Raw genomic sequence first — 20,949 nt, forward strand, 5'->3', positions numbered from 1 at the left:
TTTATCTATGAATTTATCCTTTCTAGAGTCCTTGGTCTATTTATGCCACTCTTAGTTTCTACTGGGGATTATTTCCCCTCCATAGAAAGAATTTTTTATCACTTCTAATAGTTCAGATATGCAGTAAATGGATTCTCTTGGGCTTTTTGTGTTGAATATGGTTTTTATTTTTTCTTCGTACTGTTTAACAACCTTACAGGGCAAAAATTATATACCATAACTTCATCTGTTTTTAAGCATACAATTCAATAGTTATTAGTAAACTTCCAGAATTGTACAAGCATCACCATAATTCAGTTTTAGAATGTTTCTATCCCCTCAAAAAGTTTTTTATTCCCATTTGCAGGCAACTCTCTTTTTCACCCATACCTGCAGGCAAACATCAATCTACATTTTTGGCCATTTCATATAAATGGAATCATATATAATATGATCTTTTGTTTATTTTCATGTAACATAATGTTCATGAGGTTTATCCATGTTACAACATGTCAGTAGTTTATTCCTTTTTAAGCATTTTAATGTATGAATATATATTTTGATTTTCCATTCACCAGTTAATTGTATTGTTTCCACTTGGGGACTATTATAATAACACTACTATGAGCATTTTTACACAAGTCTTTGTGTCAACATAGTTCTTCATTTTTCCTGAGTAGATACCAAGTAGTGGGATTCAGTTCAGTTCAGTTCAGTCGCTCAGTCGTGTCCAACTCTTTGCGACACCATGAATCGCAGCACGCCAGGCCTCCCTGTCCATCACCAACTCCCGGAGTTCACTCAGACTCACATCCATCGAGTCCGTGATGCCATCCAGCCACCTCATCCTCTGTCGTCCCCTTCTCCTCCTGCCCCCAATCCCTCCCAGCATCAGAGTCTTTTCCAATGAGTCAACTCTTTGCATGAGGTGGCCAAAGTACTAGAGTTTCAGCTTTAGCATCATTCCTTCCAAAGAAATCCCAGGGCTGATCTCCTTCAGAATGGACTGGTTGGATCTCCTTGCAGTCCAAGGGACTCTCAAGAGTCTTCTCCAATACCACAGTTCAAAAGCATCAATTCTTCGGCACTCAGCCTTCTTCACAGTCCAACTCTCACATCCATACATGACCACAGGAAAAACCATAGCCTTGACTAGATGGACCTTAGTCGGTAATGTCTCTGCTTTTGAATATAATATCTAGGTTGGTCATAACTTTTCTTCCAAGGAGTAAGCGTCTTTTAATTTCATGGCTGCAGTCACCATCTGCAGTGATTTTGGAGCCCCAAAAAACAAAGTCTGACACTGTTTCCACTGTTTCCCCATCTATTTCCCATGAAGTGATGGGACTGGATGCCATGATCTTCATTTTCTGAATGTTGAGCTTTAAGCCAACTTTTTCGCTCTCCTCTTTCACTTTCATCAAGAGGCTTTTGATCTCCTCTTCACTTTCTGCCATAAGGGTGGTGTCATCTGCGTATCTGAGGTTATTGAGATTTCTCCCGGCAATCTTGATTCCAGCTTGTGTTTCTTCCAGTCCAGCGTTTCTCATGATGTACTCTGCACAGAAGTTAAATAAGCAGGATGACAATATACAGCCTTGACGTACTCCTTTTCCTATTTGGAACCAGTCTGTTGTTCCATGTCTGGGTCTTATTTTAATTGTATCTTTAACTTCCTAAGATACTATCAAACTGTTTTCCCAAGTGTCTGTACTATTTTACATTCTCAGAAGCAACAGAGAAGGATTTGCTTTCATATCTGAAAGCTGTTTTCGCTGGATATCGAAATCTTGGTTGACAGTTTATTGTTTTGCTTTCTTCACAGTAAATATGTTAATAGTTCCATTGTATTACGACCACTCTGAGTGTGTGTGTGCTCAGGTGCATAGTCGTGTCCAGCTCTTTGTGGCCCCATGGACTGTAACCTGCCAGGTTTCTCTGCCCATGAAATTTTCCAGGCAAGAATATTGCAGTAGGGGGCCATTTCCTGCTCCAGGAGATCTTCCCGATCCAGGGATTGAAACTGCATGTCTTGTGTCACCTGTAAGGTGAAGTCGCTCAGTCGTGTCCGACTCTTTGCGACCCCGTGGACTGTAACCTACTAGGCTTCTCTGTCCATGGGATTCTCCAGGCAAGAATACTGGAGTGGATTGCCATTTCCTTCTCCAGGGGATCTTCCCGACCCAGGAATCGAACCCGGGTCTCCCGCATTGGAGGCAGACGCTTTAACCTCTGAGCCACCAGGGGAGCCACCTGTATTGCGTCACCTGTATTGGCAGGGAATTCTTCACCACTAGTGCCACCTGGGAAGCCCAATTTGGCCATGCTTGTTTCACAAAAGAAATCAGTCTTAATTCCTATTGTTGCAATATCTCTTTTTCCTCTTCCTGCTTTTAATACCTTCTCTTTAATTTTGAATTTTAGGAATTTATCTATGATATGTCTAGCTTTGATCTTCTTAGAGTTTAATGAACTTCTTGAATTTATACATTGACCTTTTAATTGATTTGGAGAAAATCTTGGCCGTTATCTTACAGGGCTTCCCAGGTGGCTCAGACAGTAAAGAAACTGTGTATAATGCAAGAGACATGAGGTCGGTCCCTGGGTTGGGAAGATCCCCTGGAAAAGGGAATGACTATGTTTATTCTACATTATCCTCTCTTCTACTTTGGGGACTCTGGTTATGCATCTGTTAAAGTATATTATCCCACAGATCTCTTTTGCCTTATTTTAGTTTTTGTCTGGATAAAGTAGTGACTTTACTGACTTACTCTTTGTCTGGGGCTCTTTGGGATTCTAACCCATTATTCCAGCCCACATAAAACCATAAAAGTTTGCTAGGAACCCATCTGGTTCCTCCTTACACCTGTGTCTAGTGAATTCTTCTTTCTCCCACTATTACTCGAAAGGTAAAAACCAGACGTGCCTCTCTTCTCTCATGAGAAGAGCTTTTTGCTATATGGAATTTAGTTTACTTAGTTTTCTTTTTCATCAGCTCTCTTAAGGGTTTTTAAAAATCTGTGATTGTGTAGTTCATATTCTTTTTGAGAGACTAGCATAATGTTTTCCTGCAACTTTCTACCTTTAACCAGAATGGAAATTTCTATGTACTTCATTATTCTTTAAAGCCTCCTTCATTTCAGAAAGATGATTCCAAATTATATTTTCACCAATGGAGTATTGAAAACTCCATATATGCCAAAAATAGTAACACTAGAATTTCAAATGCATATCCCAGAGCCATGCTTCATGAAAACTTCCTCTTTGATAAGTTTACTTATGATTCTACTATTAGAAATCTACATTTTTTCTCTGTCTCTACATACCGTGTGTCCCAGAGACACAGCCCAAAGAAAATTGTTCCCAATGCACAGTTTTTACAACTTTTTATTTTGTATTAGAGTATAACTGATTGACAATGTTGTGATAGTTTCAGGTGAACAGTGAAGGGACACAGCTGTACATATACACGTATCCATTCTCCTCCAAACTCCCCTCCCATCCGGGCAGCTACATAGCATTGAACAGAGTTCCCTGTGCTATACAGTAGGTCCTTGTTGATTGTCCATTTTAAATATAACAGTGTCCATTTTAAAATTCTTTTGTATAGTATTTGTCCTGAGACTTTCTCCTTACCTATTTTGATGAAGAAGTATGACTTGCCATACTACTGAAAGTAACCTGAAAATCTCTTCCCCCTTGTTGGCTTGAGCCTAGAGAAAATCCTCTATTGCCAGCTTCTTAGTTTCTCTCCTCTTGACTCTCCAGCTCTATGAAAACACTCAAATGATATATGGTTGTCAAAGAAAGAGTTTGATTTCTCAAAACTTTTGAAATTTCCAAAGGTATTGCCTTGCACGACAGACACACCCCACCCAAAGCCCAATCTAGGTGGTAAGAATGTGGATAATCAGCCTGCTGTCCGATACTAGAAACTTCCCTTTTGTGTATTTCCACGTGGCTTCTTTCTTTTCTTCTCCAACATTTTAAGAGATTTCTTTAAAGTTTGTAACTGGGGTATGATTGCTTTACAATGTTGTGTTGGTTTCTGCCGTACAACAGTGTGAACCAGTCATAATTACATATGTATCCCCTCCCTTTTGAGCCTACCCCACCCCTCTAGGTCTCAGAGCCCCATGCTGGGTTCCCCGTGCTATACAGCAGCTTCCCACTAGTTGTCTATTTTATACATGATACCCACTCCAGTACTTTTGCCTGGCAAATCCCATGGATGGAGCAGCCTGGAAGGCTGCAGTCCATGGGGTCACTGAGGGTCGGACATGACTGAGTGACTTCACTTTCACTTTTCACTTTCATGCATTGGAGAAGGAAATGGCAACCCACTCCAGTGTTCTTGCCTGGAGAATCCCAGGGACGGGGGAGCCTGGTGGGCTGCCATCTATGGGGTTGCACAGAGTCGGACACGACTGAAGCGACTTAGCAGCAGCAGCAGTGTACATATTCCAGTGCTACTGTCTCGGTTTATCCTTCCCTCTGTGTGTCTACAAGTCCATTCTCTATGTCTGTATCTCCATTTCTTCCCTGCACGTAGGTCCATCAGTACCATTTTTCTAGATTCCATGTATATGTATTAGTACACAATATGTGTTTTTCTCTTTCTGACTTACTTCACTCCATATAACAGGCTCTAGGTATGTCCACTTCACTACAGCTGACTCAAATTTGTTCTTCTCTATGGCTAAGTAATATTCCATTGTATTCCACATGGCTTCTTAACTCTCTTTGCCTTCCTCTGTCCTAGCTATTATTTAATATTTATTTATTATTTATTTGACTGTGTCAGGTCTTAGTTGCTACATGCAGGATCTTTGATCTTCATTCTTCATGTGAGCTCTTAGTTGCAGCATGTGGTATCTAGTTCCCTAACCAGGGATCGAACTCAAGACCCCGGCATTGGGAGCACAGAGTCTTAACTACTGGACCACCAAGGAAGTCCCTGACTTAGCTTTTGATTTACCAAAACCTCTCCTTGAAAAGGGAGGGAAAATAAAAGAAATACAGGTTGTGAAGGAAGACTTACTTTTTCAGATGCCTTCCTTCTTAGGCTGGCCCTAGAGTGGTTAGAAATACAGAGCAAGTCATTTGATGTGCTTACCTGCCGTTTTTAGGCAGATGGAATCTTCTTAAAGTGCAGGCATTAGCAGTCTGTAGCTTGCCAAAATCCAGTGATGTAATCATAATGTCCTTCTAGTTATTCCTAATTTATGTTTCTTACACATAATCCTGATGATTTATTTATTTGAAATCTTACTGATCATAATCAGCATGTATGACTAATTCGGCTATTTTTAAAAATTATGAATTTTTACCAGGAAACCTTTTCTGATCTCATTCATTTGATCTTCTCTGCTTTTCAGCTCTTCTCAAACTCCATTTATTCCCTTGGTCTCTGTCTTGACATAGACTAACCATGATAGATCAAATAACAATATGATTACCTGCTCATCTGCTAATTTAAGACATTCAAATTCAATTTAAAATAAACAATCTTCCACATTTCAGGATTAAATCATCTTACTTCTAGTCGGATCCCCATTTGGTATTTGATTCTGTATAAAATTGGATTTTGCATTCTCAGTACATACTTCAACATGGACACGTACACGCACACATGCTGTATTAGTTAAAGTAATGCTGCCTTCTCTAGCCAATATGCTCTCAAGTCTTAGGGGCTTACAGGAAGAGAGGTTTGTTTCCAACTCATATAAAACCCCATTGGCAATGTGATGGGGAAGAGGGTGAAGGAAATAGGAGTGTGATCCATCAGTCATTCAGAGACCTAAGCTAATAAAGACTCCATCATCTTCAACTCCAAAGATCAAGTTGAAGAAAAGAAATGAGTTCAGCTGGAGGTTCTTATGGGCCAGGCCTGTAAGTGGCATTCATTCTGTTCCCATTCCATTGGACGGAACTCAGGCAGACTGGAAATCGTAGCCCCAGTTGGGAAACCACTTTCCAGAAGTGGCTCTGTATTGTGGAAGGAACACAAAGCTCAGTGGACTTTCAGCCGTCTCTCCTTATATACATAAGCATGTCTGAGGCTTCTGGTCTTCCCAGGTAGTGCTAGTGGGAAAGGACCCACCTGATAATGCAGGAGACTTAAGAGACACGGGTTCAATCCCTGGGTTAGGAAGATCCCCTCGAGGAGGAAATGGCAACCCACTTCATTATTATTGCCTGGAGAATCCCATGGACAGAGGAGCTTAGTATCTACAGTCCATAGGATTGCAAAGAGTCAGACATGACTAAAGCGAGTTAGTACATACCATATATGTCTGAGGCTTCGTGGTTATGCTTCTTATCAGTTCTTCCAGTTTACATTTCTAGAACTCTCAAAACTTGATGAGTAGGGTGGTAGGGTAGGAAACTTTATGCTAAGCACCAAAGACTAAAGCTGACGGAGTCGCTACTCATATATGACTCAAAAATAACCCATTCATGAAAAGAAGTGGGGTTGGCCTCAGCTCGTCTTGTTTCTTATTCATACATACTTTGATTCACTGATCAGACATCGTCTTGATTGCATGCATTATGCCTGGCAATGTGATAAGTGCTGAGGACACAATAAAACATTTAAACCCTACAGGGAGATAAGAGCTATAATGGATTTATGTGCATTATGTATGTGGAAGTAATATGCATTATTTTAGTGGAGAAAGCTTGCCTTCCACTAAGGTAGTGCTAGAAGTTCCCGCTGCAAGGTCTCAGAAGCCTATTTGCCCATTTGATTTCCAACATTCCCTTACTAGAATCCCTTGCATATTTGCTGCCCCTGGTTCCAACTTGAAGCTCCACTCTCATGGCTTCCCAGGTGGCATTAGTGGTAAAGAACCCGCCTGCCAGTGTAGAAGACTTAAGAGACATGGGGTTCAATCCCTAGGTCAGGAAGATTTCCCAGAGAAGGAAATGGCAACCCCCTTCAGTATTCTTGCCTGGAGAATCCCATGGGCCGAAGAGCCTGGTGGGCTACAGTCCACAGCGTGCAGAGTCGGGCATGACTGAAGTGACTTAGCACACAGCACACACTTATGGAGAAGGGGACGACAGAGGATGAGATGGTTGGATGGCATCACTGACTCAATGGACATGAGTTTGAGTAAGCTGCAGGAGTTGGTGATGGACAGGGAGGCCTGGCGTGCTGCAGTCCATGGGGTCACAGAGTCGGACACGACTGAGCGACTGAACTGACTGACACACTCAGAGAGAGAATATAATTTTTCTTAGTAGAAAATTTTCCCTGGCCACAGATTTTCTGCAGGATGAGTTCAATGGCAGTAAAATTAGAGACAGGAAGAGCCAAGAAGCTACTGTTGTAGCCTCCACTGGGTCATTATTCCTATGGAATAAAGTTTAAATTTCTACCAATAACTCACAAAGCTCTTCATGGTCAGGCCCCTGCCTAGCAGTCTAGCTGCATTTTCCATGGCTCCCCACCTTTAATCCCTAACTCCTTCAGCAATTTCATGTGCAGCAATACTGGGCCACTCACTTTCTTACCTTACTACATCAGCCCAAGCCCCTACCTCTACTTAAAATGTCACCTCCCTACTGTATGTCTGCCTGGCTGGATAACTAGAAAACTGCTTATTTTTCAAAGTTTAGCAAAATATTCCTTCCTTGGGGAAAGCTTTTCTAATTCCTGTTGCATATGGCAAACTTATACTTCTCCTGTACTCATATTATACCTTGTATCAACATCATTTGTAGCAAATACATCACAGCATCATATCATGTATCATATCATGTCAACCATATTGTGATTCTTTACTCCCTTTACAATGACCTCCTTGAGGAAAAGGATAATAACTTGCCATCTTTCTATGGCCAGTGCCTTTCTGTGTGCTGGGTCCATAGTAGATTCACTAGCCATTGGATGGATGGATGGATGAGGATGAATGGATGGGCAGATGACTTCCTCATTATGAAACAGGATCTGTTGTAAAGTTTAAATAGAATAATGTTCATGAGTTTTTGCAGAGTGAGTCCACATGTTTTGTCCTAAGTTAGTGATAGTGTAATGGGATGATGAATTTCAAGTTTCCACTGAGGTGTGATGAAACAGTAAATATGACATTTCGAACAGAGGCAGGTATCAGACCAATATGTGGATTTACAAAGCAGGAGTCTGGAAACTAGTTAGATCGCTCTGAAGTCTGAAAGGAGGGATTGATAGGGAGAATCAAGTGGAGATGGCAAAGTGGTTCTGTGAGCAGGTTTTCTTAATAGAACTCCATCCGGGGACTCCTGCTGTTACCTCAAGAGGGAGGGTTAGAGGGTGGCAGCTCCTTCACCTTAAGTCTAATCAGGGGGAGGAGGGTTCCCAAGGGACAGTTCAGAGACCTGAAAATGTGGTTCCTGATGAGTGACTCCCACCTTACAGTCATCTGTTATGCTAGGGCTGTGTGTGTGTGTGATTGGCTGGGATAATATTAGGATATGGAACATCACCAAGGGAAGAGCTGACTGAGGAGATCCATGGAAGGACAGGTGCCCTGGGCCTCGGGAACAGCTGGAAACCATAACTCCAATGCTTCCAGGACTCCCTCCACTTTTTCTTTCAGTTTCTGTCCGAAAGTGGCTTTATGGTGAAAAGAGCATGGCTAGATACAGTCCTGAGCTTCTGTCACTGCAGGGGAATTGCTACCAGCCTTATGGGTATATCCCTAGGACAAAAAGAGCTGGGGGAAAATCTTAATTTTTTCCTAGTGATTCTTGTGATTCTGAAGTTGCTGTGTATTGTAGTATGGAATAAGGCACATGAGTAATTATATTACTGGTAAGAAACAAGATATTTGCTGTGGAAGAGAGAGGATACAGATGTGAGATTAAAAAATTCTGGATTTGATTTTGAATTATCAGCCTGAACTCATGATGCGTGTCATCTTTAAAACATATTATGGACATGAATTTGAGCAAAGTCCAGGAGATAGGGAAGGACAGGGAAGCCTGGTGCGCTGCAGTCCATGGGGTAGCAAAGAATTGGATACAACTTAGCAACTGAATAGCAACAACAACAACAAATTCAACTATACTTCAATTAAAAAATAAATTAAAAAAGTTTAAAAGTAAGACCTTATTATTAAAAAATAAATAAATAAGACACATTATATATTTTCTAGCTCAGGCCACTACGAAGTCTTGTAAATAATAACCAACTCAGTGCAAAGAACATCTCAAAGTCTACAGATTATGATCTTGAAATATGTTGAAATACTAAATGAAACTGAGAAAGAAATGGCTGATTCCTTATCTGGGGCAGGAAATGGACAGGATGAGTCTGGAACATCTTGTCCTGCCAGATGGTGAGGTAACCCTCAAAGACGACTGAGATTGTGTCAGAAGGACACAGAAGCCAACCTGATTATATCCTCACCAGCAATTTAAGCATAGTAAGATAAAATGACAGTGAATTAAAACCCATCAAGTCTGTTTAGTCTATGAGTTCATGATGATGCTTAATAAAGTAAAAAATGTTCGGTGGTCTTCTTTGAAGGATAATGGGAGCAAGTCATTAAAAACAAAAAGCTAGTTAATAGAGGAAAAGAATCAAGTGTGTATTTTGTCTGTCTTACAGAACACAAACTCAGGATAACTCCATGGTAAATAGCAAGTGGTTCCTTGTACCGGAAGTATTCCATGAATAAATGAGGTGAAAGTGTTAGTCACTCAGTGTGTCCAACCCTTTGGGATCTCAAGGACTGTAGCCCACCAGGCTCCTCGGTCCATTTTAGTACTAAGCAAGAGCACTGGAGTGGGTAACTGTTTGCTTCTCCAGGGGATCTTCCTGACCCAGGGATTGAACCTGGGCCTCCACATTGCAGGCAGAATCTTTACCATGTGCACCACCAGCTAAGCCCTGAGGGGACACCATCATTCCACAACTTCTAATGAAAGAGTGAATCTAAGCATTGAGCATAAAAGACTACTAATTCCGCAAAAAGAGATGGTCAGGCATTACCTATCCACTAAGTACACTAGTTACCTACCCACTAAGTATACAACACTATCCATGAAGGAGTCTTGCCAACCCAAATCTACCAAGCCACAGGATCTAACTAGTAGGACCAACAGGTAAAAGGGGGTTTGATTTAGGTCATACCTGAATGGTCTAGCGGTTTTCCCTACGTTCTTCAATTTAAGTCTGAATTTGCCAATAAGGAGTTCATGATCTGAGCTGCAGTCAGCTCCTAGTCTTGTTTTTGCTGACTGTATAGAGCTTCTCCATCTTTGGCTGCAAAGAATATAATCAATCTGATTTCAGTGTTGACCATCTAGAGATGTCCATGTGTAGAGTCTTCTCTTGTGTTGTTGGAAGAGGGTGTTTGCTATGACCAGTGCGTTCTCTTGGCAAAACTCTATTAGCCTTTGCCCTGCTTCATTCCATACTCCAAGGCCAGATTTGCCTGTTACTCCAGGTGTTTTCTGACTTCCTACTTTTGCATTCCAGTCCCCTATAATGAAAAGGATATCTTTTTTGGGTGTTAGTTCTAAAAGGTCTTATAAGTCTTCATAGAACCATTCAACTTCAGCTTCTTCAGCTTTACTGGTTGGGGCATAGACTTGGATTACCATGATATTGAATGGTTTGCCTTGGAAATGAACAGAGATCATTCTGTCATTTTTGAGATTGCATCCAAGTACTGCATTTCAGACTCTTTTGTTGACCATGATGGCTACTCCATTTCTTCTGAGGGATTCCTGCCCACAGTAGTAGATATAATGGTCATCTGAGTTAAATTCACCCATTCCAGTCCATTTTAGTTCGCTGATTCCTAGAATGTCAGTGTTCACTCTTGCCATCTCCTGTTTGACCACTTCCAATTTGCCTTGATTCATGGACCTGACATTCCAGGTTCCTATGCAATATTGCTCTTTACATAGGACCTTGCTTCTATCACCAGTCACATCCACAGCTGGGTATTGTTTTTGCTTTGGCTTCATCCCTTCATTCATTCTGGAGTTATTTCTCCACTGATCTCCAGTAGCATATTGGGCACCTACTGACCTGGGGAGTTCCTCTTTCGGTATCCTATCATTTTGCCTTCTCATACTGTTCATGGGGTTCTCAAGGCAAGAATAGTGAAGTGGTTTACCATTCCCTTCTCCAGTGGACCACATTCTGTCAGATCATGAACTCCTTATTGCCAAATTCAGATTTAAATTGAACAAGTAGGGAAAACCACTAGACGATTCAGGTATGACCTAAGTCAAATCCCTTATGATTATACGGTGGAAGTGAGAAATAGATTTAAGGGACTAGATCTGATAGACAGAGTGCCTGATGAACTATGGGCAGAGGTTCATGACATTGTACAGGAGACAGGGATCAAGACCATCCCCATGGAAAAGAAATGCAAAAAAGAAAAATGGCTGTCTGAGGAGGTCTTACAAATAGCTGTGAAAGAAGAGAAGCGAAAAGCAAAGCAGAAAAGGAAAGATACAAGCATCTGAATGCAGAGTTCCAAAGAATAGCAAGGAAAGATAAGAAAGCCTTCCTTAGCAATCAGTGCAAAGAAATAGAGGAAAACAACAGAATGGGAAAGACTAGAGATCTCTTCAAGAAAATTAGAGATACCAAGGGAAAATTTCATGCAAAGATGGGCTCGATAAACAACAGAAATGGTATGGACCTAACAAGCAGAGGATGTGGCAAGAATACACAGAAGAACTGTACAAAAAAGAGCTTCACGACCCAGATAATCACGATGGTGTGATCACTCATCTAGAGCCAGACATCCTGGAATGTGAAGTCAAGTGGGCCTTAGAAAGCATCACTACAAACAAAGCTAGTGGAGGTGATGGAATTCCAGTTGAGCTATTTCAAATCCTGAAAGATGATGCTGTGAAAGTGCTGCACTCAATATGCCAGCAAATTTGGAAAACTCAGCAGTGGCCACAGGACTGGAAAAGGTCAGTTTTCATTCCAATCCCAAAGAAAGGCAATGCCAAAGAATGCTCAAACTACCACACAATTACACTCATCTCACATGCTAGTAAAGTAATGCTCAAAAAACTAGATTACATTCTAGTTGGGGTTGTAGAGAACAAGTCAAGAATTAAGTGAATAGTTTCAGACAGTGAAAAGTGCTATGAATAAAATTAGAAAGAAGATGCCGGATAGTGTTTGAGTCTGTGTATGTGCACGTGCATGCACACACGGACACACATATTTTTATTTAGGTGATCAGGGAAGACTTCTCCAAGGAGATGACCTCTGAGCTGAGATGAGCCTGGTAAGGAGCAGCCATGCAGAGATCTGGATATTTTTTTGACAAAGGCAATAGCAAGTGCAAAGTCCCTGAGATCAGAAAGAGCTTGGCATTTTGTTTGTTTGCTTGTTTGTTTTTGGAATCCAAAGAAGACCAGTTAATCTAGGATTTGGAGAGGAAAGGGAGAAATGATGGGCTGACATGGGAGAGCAGACAAGAGCCAGGGTTCATAGGACCTTGTAGCCATAGCCCAGTACTTATATACAGGCTGCCAGTCATCCCCCAGCCATCCAAAATGCCTTCTATCTGGAGAAATAGGGCACGATTTCAACAGGAAAGTGTCCTAGGGATTCTGATCTATAGAAAAGTGTTTTGTGTAAACAGTTGAATAGTATAATATAGCCAATTTGTTGAACCAACCTATTAAAAATCCAATAATCTTATTTCAAAATCACTACTTGCTCTCGATGCCTGTAATTTCACCCTAAAGACACTATTTACTCAATATAAAATTTGATCTCCTATAATATTGTGCTGGCCAAAAAGTTCATTCTTTTTTTTTTTTTTTTTTTTGAAGCAACCTATGGAAAAACCTGAATGAACATTTTGGCCAACCTAATATTACCCATCATACAGATTCCTCTATGACAGGTAGTACTATAAGTTACCAGTCATTTCATGCTAATAGAAATGAATTGAGAAATGTGTCCTTGAAAAGATATTTTCAAAGAGGAATGTATAAAGTTAGTGGACTCAGGAGTACAAGAGCCTCCAGGAAAGAAACAAATTGAAAAGGAGAAACTGAAGCTGTGTTTCTATCTATTTTTTAAAAAAATAATTTTACTTTATGTGTTTATTTTTGGCTGTGCTGGGTCTTGGTTGCTGCGCAGGCTTTTCTCTAGTTGCAGAGAACAGGGGCTTCTCATTTGGTGGCTTCTCTTGTTGCAGAGCACAGACCCTAGGGTGTGTGGGCTTCTTCAGTTTTGGCTCCTCGGCTCTAGAACACATGCTCAGCAGCTGCGTCCCATGGGCTTGGTTGATCCATGGTATGTGAAATCTTCCCAGACCAGGGATTGAACCTGTGCCCCTTGCATTAACAGGTGAAATATTTTACCACCAAGCTACCAGGGAAGCCTCTAAAATACCTATTTTACAATTTGAGGTGAGGCCTTATTTCCTGGAGAGACTAATGTCCTTTTGCCAAGATGTGTCAGAGCAAGGCTCTTTCTCTTAAATAACAGGTTTAACCTTTATGTGCATGCTCAGTCGCTTAGCTGTGTCTGGCTCTTTGTGACCCTATGGACTGTAGCCTGCCAAGCTCCTCTGTCCATAGGGTTTTTTCCAGGCAAGAATACTGGAAGGAATTGCTGTTTAGTCCTCCAGGGGATCTTCCCAATTCAGGGATTGAGCTGGTGTCCCTCTTGCATCTCCTGCTTTGGCAGGTGGATTCTTTACCACTGAGCCCCCAGGAAAGCCCTGAGTAACCTTTGTAGCTCTTCCTTAAACAGAAAGTGTGAAATAATTCACAAAACCCTATCAGTAAACAGAGAGATGGTTATAATGGGTCGTCCCTACTGCCTTATTGCTCTTTGATCAGCTGTGGACCTGTGTGCTACACTTAACCTCTGAATTGTAGGCGTCTCGTTGCAGAGCACGGATTCCAGGCCACACGGGTTTCAGAAGTTGCAGCACGTGGCTTCAATAGTTACGGTGCATGGGCTTAGTTGCTCTGCAATATGTGGGATCTTCCTGGACCAGAGATGGAGTTGGTGTCCCCTGCGTTGCAAGGTGGACTCTTAACTGTTGGACCACCAGGGGAATCCCTGTATTTTTCCTTTGCTCTGGATATTTCTAGTCTCCACCTCCTGCCTGGGGGCTCTCCTCACCCCTTCTCTGTCTGACATTTTTACCTATGTTTGAAGATCAGAGCAGAAGTCAAGTCCTGCTCCTTGAGGCTCATCTGCCCCAGGTCCCTTCAGCATCCACTGCTCTTTCTCCGTGCTCCCACCAAGTGCCATCTGCCCGGCCTTTGCCACCGCCACCATTGCTGTGTTGTGTAGGTGTTTGTCTCCATGTCCTGTCTTCTCTGCTGAATTTTAAGGCCCTTGAGGATAGTGAATTTTACTTATTCATCATTTTAGAGGTATCTCATCATTTTATCCTTCAGAGCAGCTGGTAGAGCTCTGTACATAGTCATCACTCAGAAACTGTTAGTTGAATTATCTGTTGACATAATTTCATACTCCCTACAGTGCCCTAGACAACACAGTAAGTACTGTACACACACACACACACACACACACACACACACACACACAGAGTTTCATCAGTCTAAATATTTCTATTGGTGAGCTGATTTCATTAATCACATGGATCACAGCCTTGTCTAACTCAGTGAAATTATGAGCCATGCCGTGTGGGGCCACCCAAGATGGACGGGTCATGGTGGAGAATTCTGACAAAATGTGGTCCACTGGAGAAGATAATGGCAAACCACTTCAGTATTCCTGCCTTGAGAATCCCATGAACAGCATGAAGAGGCAAAAAGATAGGACACTGAAAAATAAACTCCCCAGGTGAGTAGGTGCCCAGTATGCTACTGGAGATCAGTGGAGAAATAACTCCAGAAAGAATGAAGAAACAGACCCAAAACAAAAACAACACCTGTGGATATGACTGGTGATGGAAGTAAAGTTCGATGCTGTAAAGAGTAATATTGCATAGGAACCTAGAGTGTTAGGTCCATGAATCAAGGCAAATTGGAAGTGGTTAAACAAGAGATGGAAAGTGTAAACATCAACATTTTAGGAATCAGTGAACTGAAATGGACTGGAATGGGCAAATTTAACTCCGATGACCATTATATCTACTACTGTGGGCAAGAATCCCTTAGAAGAAATGGAGTAGCCATCATGGTCTACAAAAGAGTCTGAAATGCAGTACATGGGTGCATCTCAAAAACGACAGAATGATCTCTGTCCATTTCCAAGGCAAACAACGTTCAATATCACAGTAATCCAAGTCTATGCCCCGACCAGTAATGCTGAAGAAGCTGAAGTTGAAGAGTTCTATGAAGATCTACAAGACCTTCTAGAACTAACACCCAAAAAAGATGTCCTTTTCATTATAGGGGACTGGAATGCAAAAGTAAGAAGTCAAGAGATACCTGGAGTAACAGGCAAATCTGGCCTTGGAGTACAAAATGAAGCAGGTCAAAGGCTAACAGAGTTTTGCCAAGAGAACACACTGGTCATAGCAAACATCCTCTTCCAACAACACAAAAGACAGGACATCACCAGATGGTCAATACAAAAATCAGATTGATTATATTCTTTGCAGCCAAAGATGGAGAAGCTCTATACAGTCAGCATAAACAAGACTGGGAGCTGACTGTGGCTCAGATCATGAACTCCTTATTGCCAAATTCAGACTGAAATTGAACAAAGTAGGGAAAACCACTAGACCATTCAGGTATGACCTAAATCAAATCCCTTATGATTATACAGTGGAAGTGATAAATAGATTCAAGGGATTAGAACTGATAGAGTGCCCGAAGAACTATGGATGGAGGTACGTGACATTGTACAGGAGGCAGTGATCAAGACCATCCCCAAGAAAAAGAAATGCAAAAAGGCAAAATGATTGTCTGAGGAGGCCTTACAAATAGCTGAGGAAGGAAGAGAAGCTAAAGGCGAAGGAGAAAAGGAAAGATATACCCAATGAATGCAGAGTTCCAAAGAACAGCAAGGAGAGAGATTAGAAAGCCTTCCTCAGTGATCAATGCAAGGAAATAGAGGAAAATAATAGAATGGGAAAGACTAGAGATCCCTTCAAGAAAATTAGTGATACCAAAGGAACATTTCATGCAAAGATGGGCATAATAAAGGACAGAAGTGGTATGAAAAACTAACATATTAGTTAGTATGAAAAACTAAGAAGATATTAAGAAGAGGTGGCAAGAATACACAGAAGAACTATACACAGAAGAGCTTCATGACCCAGATAACCATGGCAGTGTGATCACTCACCTAGAGCCAGACATCCTGGAATGTGAAGTCCAGTGATGCTTAGGAAGCGTCACTACGAAGAAAGCTAGTTGAGGTGATGGAATTCCAGTTGAGCCGTTTCAAAGATGAACAGATGATGTATGAAAAGATGATGCTGTGAAAGTGCTGCACTCAATATGCCAGCAAATTTGAAAAGCTCAGCAATGGCCACAGGACTGGAAAAGGTCAGTTTTCATTCCAGTTCCAAAGAAAGGCAATGCCAAAGAATGCTCAAACTACTACACAATTACACTCATCTCACATGCTAGCAAAATAATGCTCAAAATTCTCCAAGCCAGGCTTCAATAGTATGTGAACTGTGAACTTCCAGATGTTCAAGCTGGATTTAGAAAAGGCAGAGGAACCAGAGATCAAATTGCCAACATCCATTGGATTATCGAAAAAGCAAGAGAGTTCCAGAAAAACTTCTATTTCTGCTTTATTGACTATGCCAAAGTCTTTGACTGTGTGGATCACAACAAACTGTGGAAAATTCTGAAAGGAATGGGAATACCAAACCACCTGACCTTCCTCCTGAGAAATCTGTATGCAGGTCAAGAAGCTACAGATCTACATGGAACAACAGACTGGTTCCAAATCGGGAAAGGAGTATTTCAAGGCTATATATTGTCACGCTGCTTATTTAACTTATATGCAGAGTACATGATGTGAAATGCCAGGCTGGATGAAGCACAAGCTGGAATCAAGATTGCTGGGAGAAATATCAGTAACCTCAGATATGCAGATGACACAACCCTTATGGCAGAAAGTGAAGAAGAACTAACGAGCCTCTTGATGAAAGTGAAAGAAGAGAGTGAAGAAGTTGGCTTAAAACTCAACATTCAGAAAACTAAGATTATGGCATCCAGTCCCATCACTTCATGGCAAATAGATGGGGAAACAATGGAAACAGTGAGAGACTATTTTCTTGGGCTCCAAAATCACTGCAGATGGTGACTGCAGCCATGAATTTAAAAGACGCTTGCTCCTTGGAAGAAAAGCTATGATCAACTTGACAGCATATTAAAAAGCAGAGCCATTACTTTACCAACAATGGTCCGTCTGGTATGGTTTTTCCAGTAGTCATATATGGATGTGAGAGTTGGACTATAAAGAAAGCTGAGTTCCAAAGAATTGATGTTTTTGAACTGTGGTATTGGAGAAGACTGTTGAGAGTCCCTTGGAATGCAAGAAGATCAAAAAGATCAAACCAGTCAATCCTAAAGGAAATCAGTCCTGGATATTCATTGGAAGGACTGATGTTGAAGCTGAAACTCCAATATTTTGGCCACCTAATGCCAAGAACTGACTCAGTGGAAAAGACCCTGATGCTGGGAAAGATTGAGAGCAGGAGAAGGGGATGACAGAGGATGAGATGGTTGGATGGCATCACTGTCTCGATGGACATGAGTTTGAGCAAGCTCCGGGAGTTGATGATGGACAGGGAAGCCTGGTGTGCTGCAGTGCATGGGATCGCAGAGTCGGACATGACTGAGCAACTGAACTGAACTGAGCTGAACTGATTAGACTCATTTTCTTTCACTTTCATTAGACTCACATGTAACCCCAAATGAGGATCAACCAGAAAACTTCTTTGCCTTCAGTCTAAAAGGTCACCTCTCTCATCTGCCTGCAAAATTTGACCACTTTGTCCAGTCTTGGGTTAGAAAGGCACCAATCTGTTACAATTCATGACCTCTGATAGCCACAGATGATGCACCTCACTGTACTGGACATAGATCCTGCCAGAATGTCAGTTCATTCTACCAGTATTTTTATAACCAATGATAAAATGAAAACGATTCGGGTTTTTTTTTTTTTTCCTTTGCTCACTTCTGCTGTGAAGGCTGTTCCCGTTTGGTTTGTTCATATATTAAACAATTACTGCCTTCTCATGCCAGACATTCGGCTAAAGTCTCAAGATATAAAGATGAATTATCCCCAGCCCTGCCCTTCAGGAGTTCACAATCAGGAAAAGAGACTGTAAAGGCCATTGGACAAGTTCAAAGTCTCGGGTGAAATCAAGCCCTGAGGTTCTGACAGTGACCCACGTCAGTGCGTTTGCCTGTTAAGACTCTGCCATCTGTCCCTGCATGAGACGTTTGCTGGAACTCCTTCCCACTGGCCACTTTGGGTTTGAATGACCTTGGCGACAGCCTGAAACCCAGAGCTTCGAGAGGTGCTTTTAGAGTTCCTGGTCTGCACTTATGTGCTTCCAATAGACATTCAGAAACCTCTAATTATCTCCTCTTACCAAGCTGCCTAAATGACTGATGCCCAGCTCTGTTAGTCACTCCAAGAATGGATTTCTATTTAGCCCATGCCCGCCCGAGATGCATTAGGGTGCCCAGAACATGTGTGTCCGCTCCGAGAGGCACAGGGCAATTAACAGAAGCCAAGCAATTTGCAAAATGCCTCAACTTCCTGCTCCTTTCTGAGGCAGAGAAATTGTCACACCTTAACCTCAGCAGGCTCATAGGCAGCATAATTCCGCCACCCACCCCCACCCCAAACAGAGTCTCTGGTGTCAGATGTCTGTCCCCCTCCCATTCCCCACCCTGGCTTTTTGCAAACATAAGCACTCGGCTGAAACAACAGCTATGACTCAGTTCCTAGCGAGCTACTGCCTGAATTGATTTAGTCTGAGTTCAGATTTAGCACATAATCATGTTCAATTTGCTCCACTGCACTGCCTAGAGATAAAAGGCTGGGGGGAAAAAAATAGCTCCAGCTTGTGTCAGTCTTTGTGGTGATGTCATTGCCATCAGAGAGCCGGCCGCTCTTACTCTGCCGTGCTGCCTGAGCCGCGGCGGGCTGTGTGTGTGCGCACAGCCGAGTGGGTTCAGGTGCCCGGCTCGGCCATCCCCAGGGCAGGGCAGCGCCCAGCCGGCCCCGGCACCGTCTACCTGGAAGGTTCTTCCCAGCCCGCAGGACTCGGAGGCTGCCTAACTCTTTCTTGTCAATTCCGGAGGGGGAATGCCAGCCCCTAGCATGGACTGTGATGTTTCCACTCTGGTTGCCTGCGTGGTGGATGTGGAGGTCTTTACCAACCAGGAGGTTAAGGTATGCACCTGCAATCTTCTGTTTCATTGTTGGTGTTTGCTGAAGCTGCCAGCAGCCTTGTTAGCTTAAGGGAACAGGACTTTGATTCGTAGTTTTCAGCTCAGGATCTGTGCTAGAAATGCATGGGTTGAGTGCCTGGCTCTGTTAATTAGAATAAGTTAGAAGAGAGACCAGCGCATTCATTTTGCATGTGATAAGGTTTGAAAAATCATTGTCTGTGTATTCTTGCCTTTCCTATTAGGTAATCCCCCGTCAATCTTTTTCACAGTAGACATGTTTTCATAGTCTCCGTGTCAATAAGAATTTGCTAGTCCTTAGTGTTTTGAGGGGTTTTAAATCAATGACTCAATGAAGAAAGCACGTATAATAATGATCGCACCCAGGACACCCCAATCATGGGACCTGAACCCCTTCATGGAATGTCCCTTACATAGGCCATGATGTGCAAATTGAACAAAAGCTCTTCTAAAGACAGCAGTTTCAATCCTCAGCTCTCAGAAAATCAAAGTTGGAAAAGAGCTGTCTAAATTTCCTTTGTCAGGCAGAAGAAGCAAGTCATTTCCCCAGAACAGTTTTCCATAAAGAAAGTTCAGGCATAAATAAATTTCGCATCTCGAGATGTAGTATCCTAGGGCGCTGGTCCTCCCTGAGTGTCTGCAGCAGTTGTTTGATTGTCATGGGTAATTGTCTCCTGATGACACACGTTTTCTTTCCTTTTGCCCCTTTGCTTTTGTGTTCTGAAAAAGGGACCATGCTTGCGAAATGGGAATTTCGATTTCTTCTCTCATTTTGAAAATAAGATCTAGCAGAAGCTTCTTATTTAAGCAGTTCACACACACAACAGAAAGGACAGTTGCTCATTGTGTCTCAGGAGGAAGGAAAGGGGACTCCCACTGCATGATCGTTTCCTACCCTCCCCTTAGTCTTGACTTAAAGGAAGACCCGGAATTCTTTGTTTTGGGGTGTGCAAGATGACTCCCTGGTGCTTCCCAGGTGGGAATGTGTGTGTCCACTAGCATAACGCATGGCTCTGTCATTCAAGATTGCAGTTTTGAACACTCTTTCGAACTGGATTCAAGAATCTGGTTTGTTGTTTCTGCATATTTTAAATGTGTGGCCCTGTGTTTACCAGTTCTTATGGCAGTACTATAAAGTGTCCACCACCTGTCATATTGAGGTTCAGAAAATTAGAATGAAATGGTTGGGTGCTGCCTACGGCTGCGTCCACAGTGCAAACATGTGTGTAGAGACAGTCTGGCTGGTCATACCTGCTGTATACACTCCAGAAGGGAGCAGTCCGCAAAGCCACTCCAGTTTAAAACCTGTTTAAAGTATATGGGTAACTGGGTAAAAGCCATCTCTGAACACCGGGCTGGAATAGAATTGTGCGTACCTAAAGTAAAACTTTACAATGCCCTTCTATTCTTAACAGTTCTCGTTTAATTACATGCTTGTCCTGTGAAAATATAGACTTTTTTGGTCCACGAAATAATGGTGAGACAATATTTGTCAGGGAACTGCTGTCTGCCAGGCGCTGTGCTCATAGAGGAAGAGAGTTTAAAATACGCTTATATGACGTAGGTATTTGTAATATAGACATAGAAAAAAACATTTGCCCAATATTCATCTTT

At 42.1% G+C, this 20,949-nt stretch overlaps 1 protein-coding gene across 2 annotated transcripts in view; it reads left to right on the top strand.

Moving 5' to 3' along the window:
- Positions 1-20,949, top strand: part of RCAN2 (regulator of calcineurin 2) — a 275,827-nt gene that overhangs the window by 157,784 nt on the left and 97,094 nt on the right. The window contains exon 1 of one of the 2 annotated variants that reach the window (XM_040249544.1): positions 18,863-19,318. The exons of the other annotated variant lie outside the window; for it this stretch is intronic. Within the exon in view, the coding sequence (XP_040105478.1) occupies positions 19,232-19,318 (87 nt within the window). The 5' untranslated portion in view covers positions 18,863-19,231. Of the gene's footprint in view, positions 1-18,862; positions 19,319-20,949 lie in introns of those variants that run through there. 2 annotated transcript variants of the gene reach the window in all.

The sequence above is a fragment of the Oryx dammah genome, unplaced genomic scaffold, assembly GCF_014754425.2.
Source record: "Oryx dammah isolate SB20612 unplaced genomic scaffold, SCBI_Odam_1.1 HiC_scaffold_11, whole genome shotgun sequence".
In the NCBI taxonomy this organism is placed as follows: Eukaryota; Metazoa; Chordata; class Mammalia; order Artiodactyla; family Bovidae; genus Oryx; species Oryx dammah.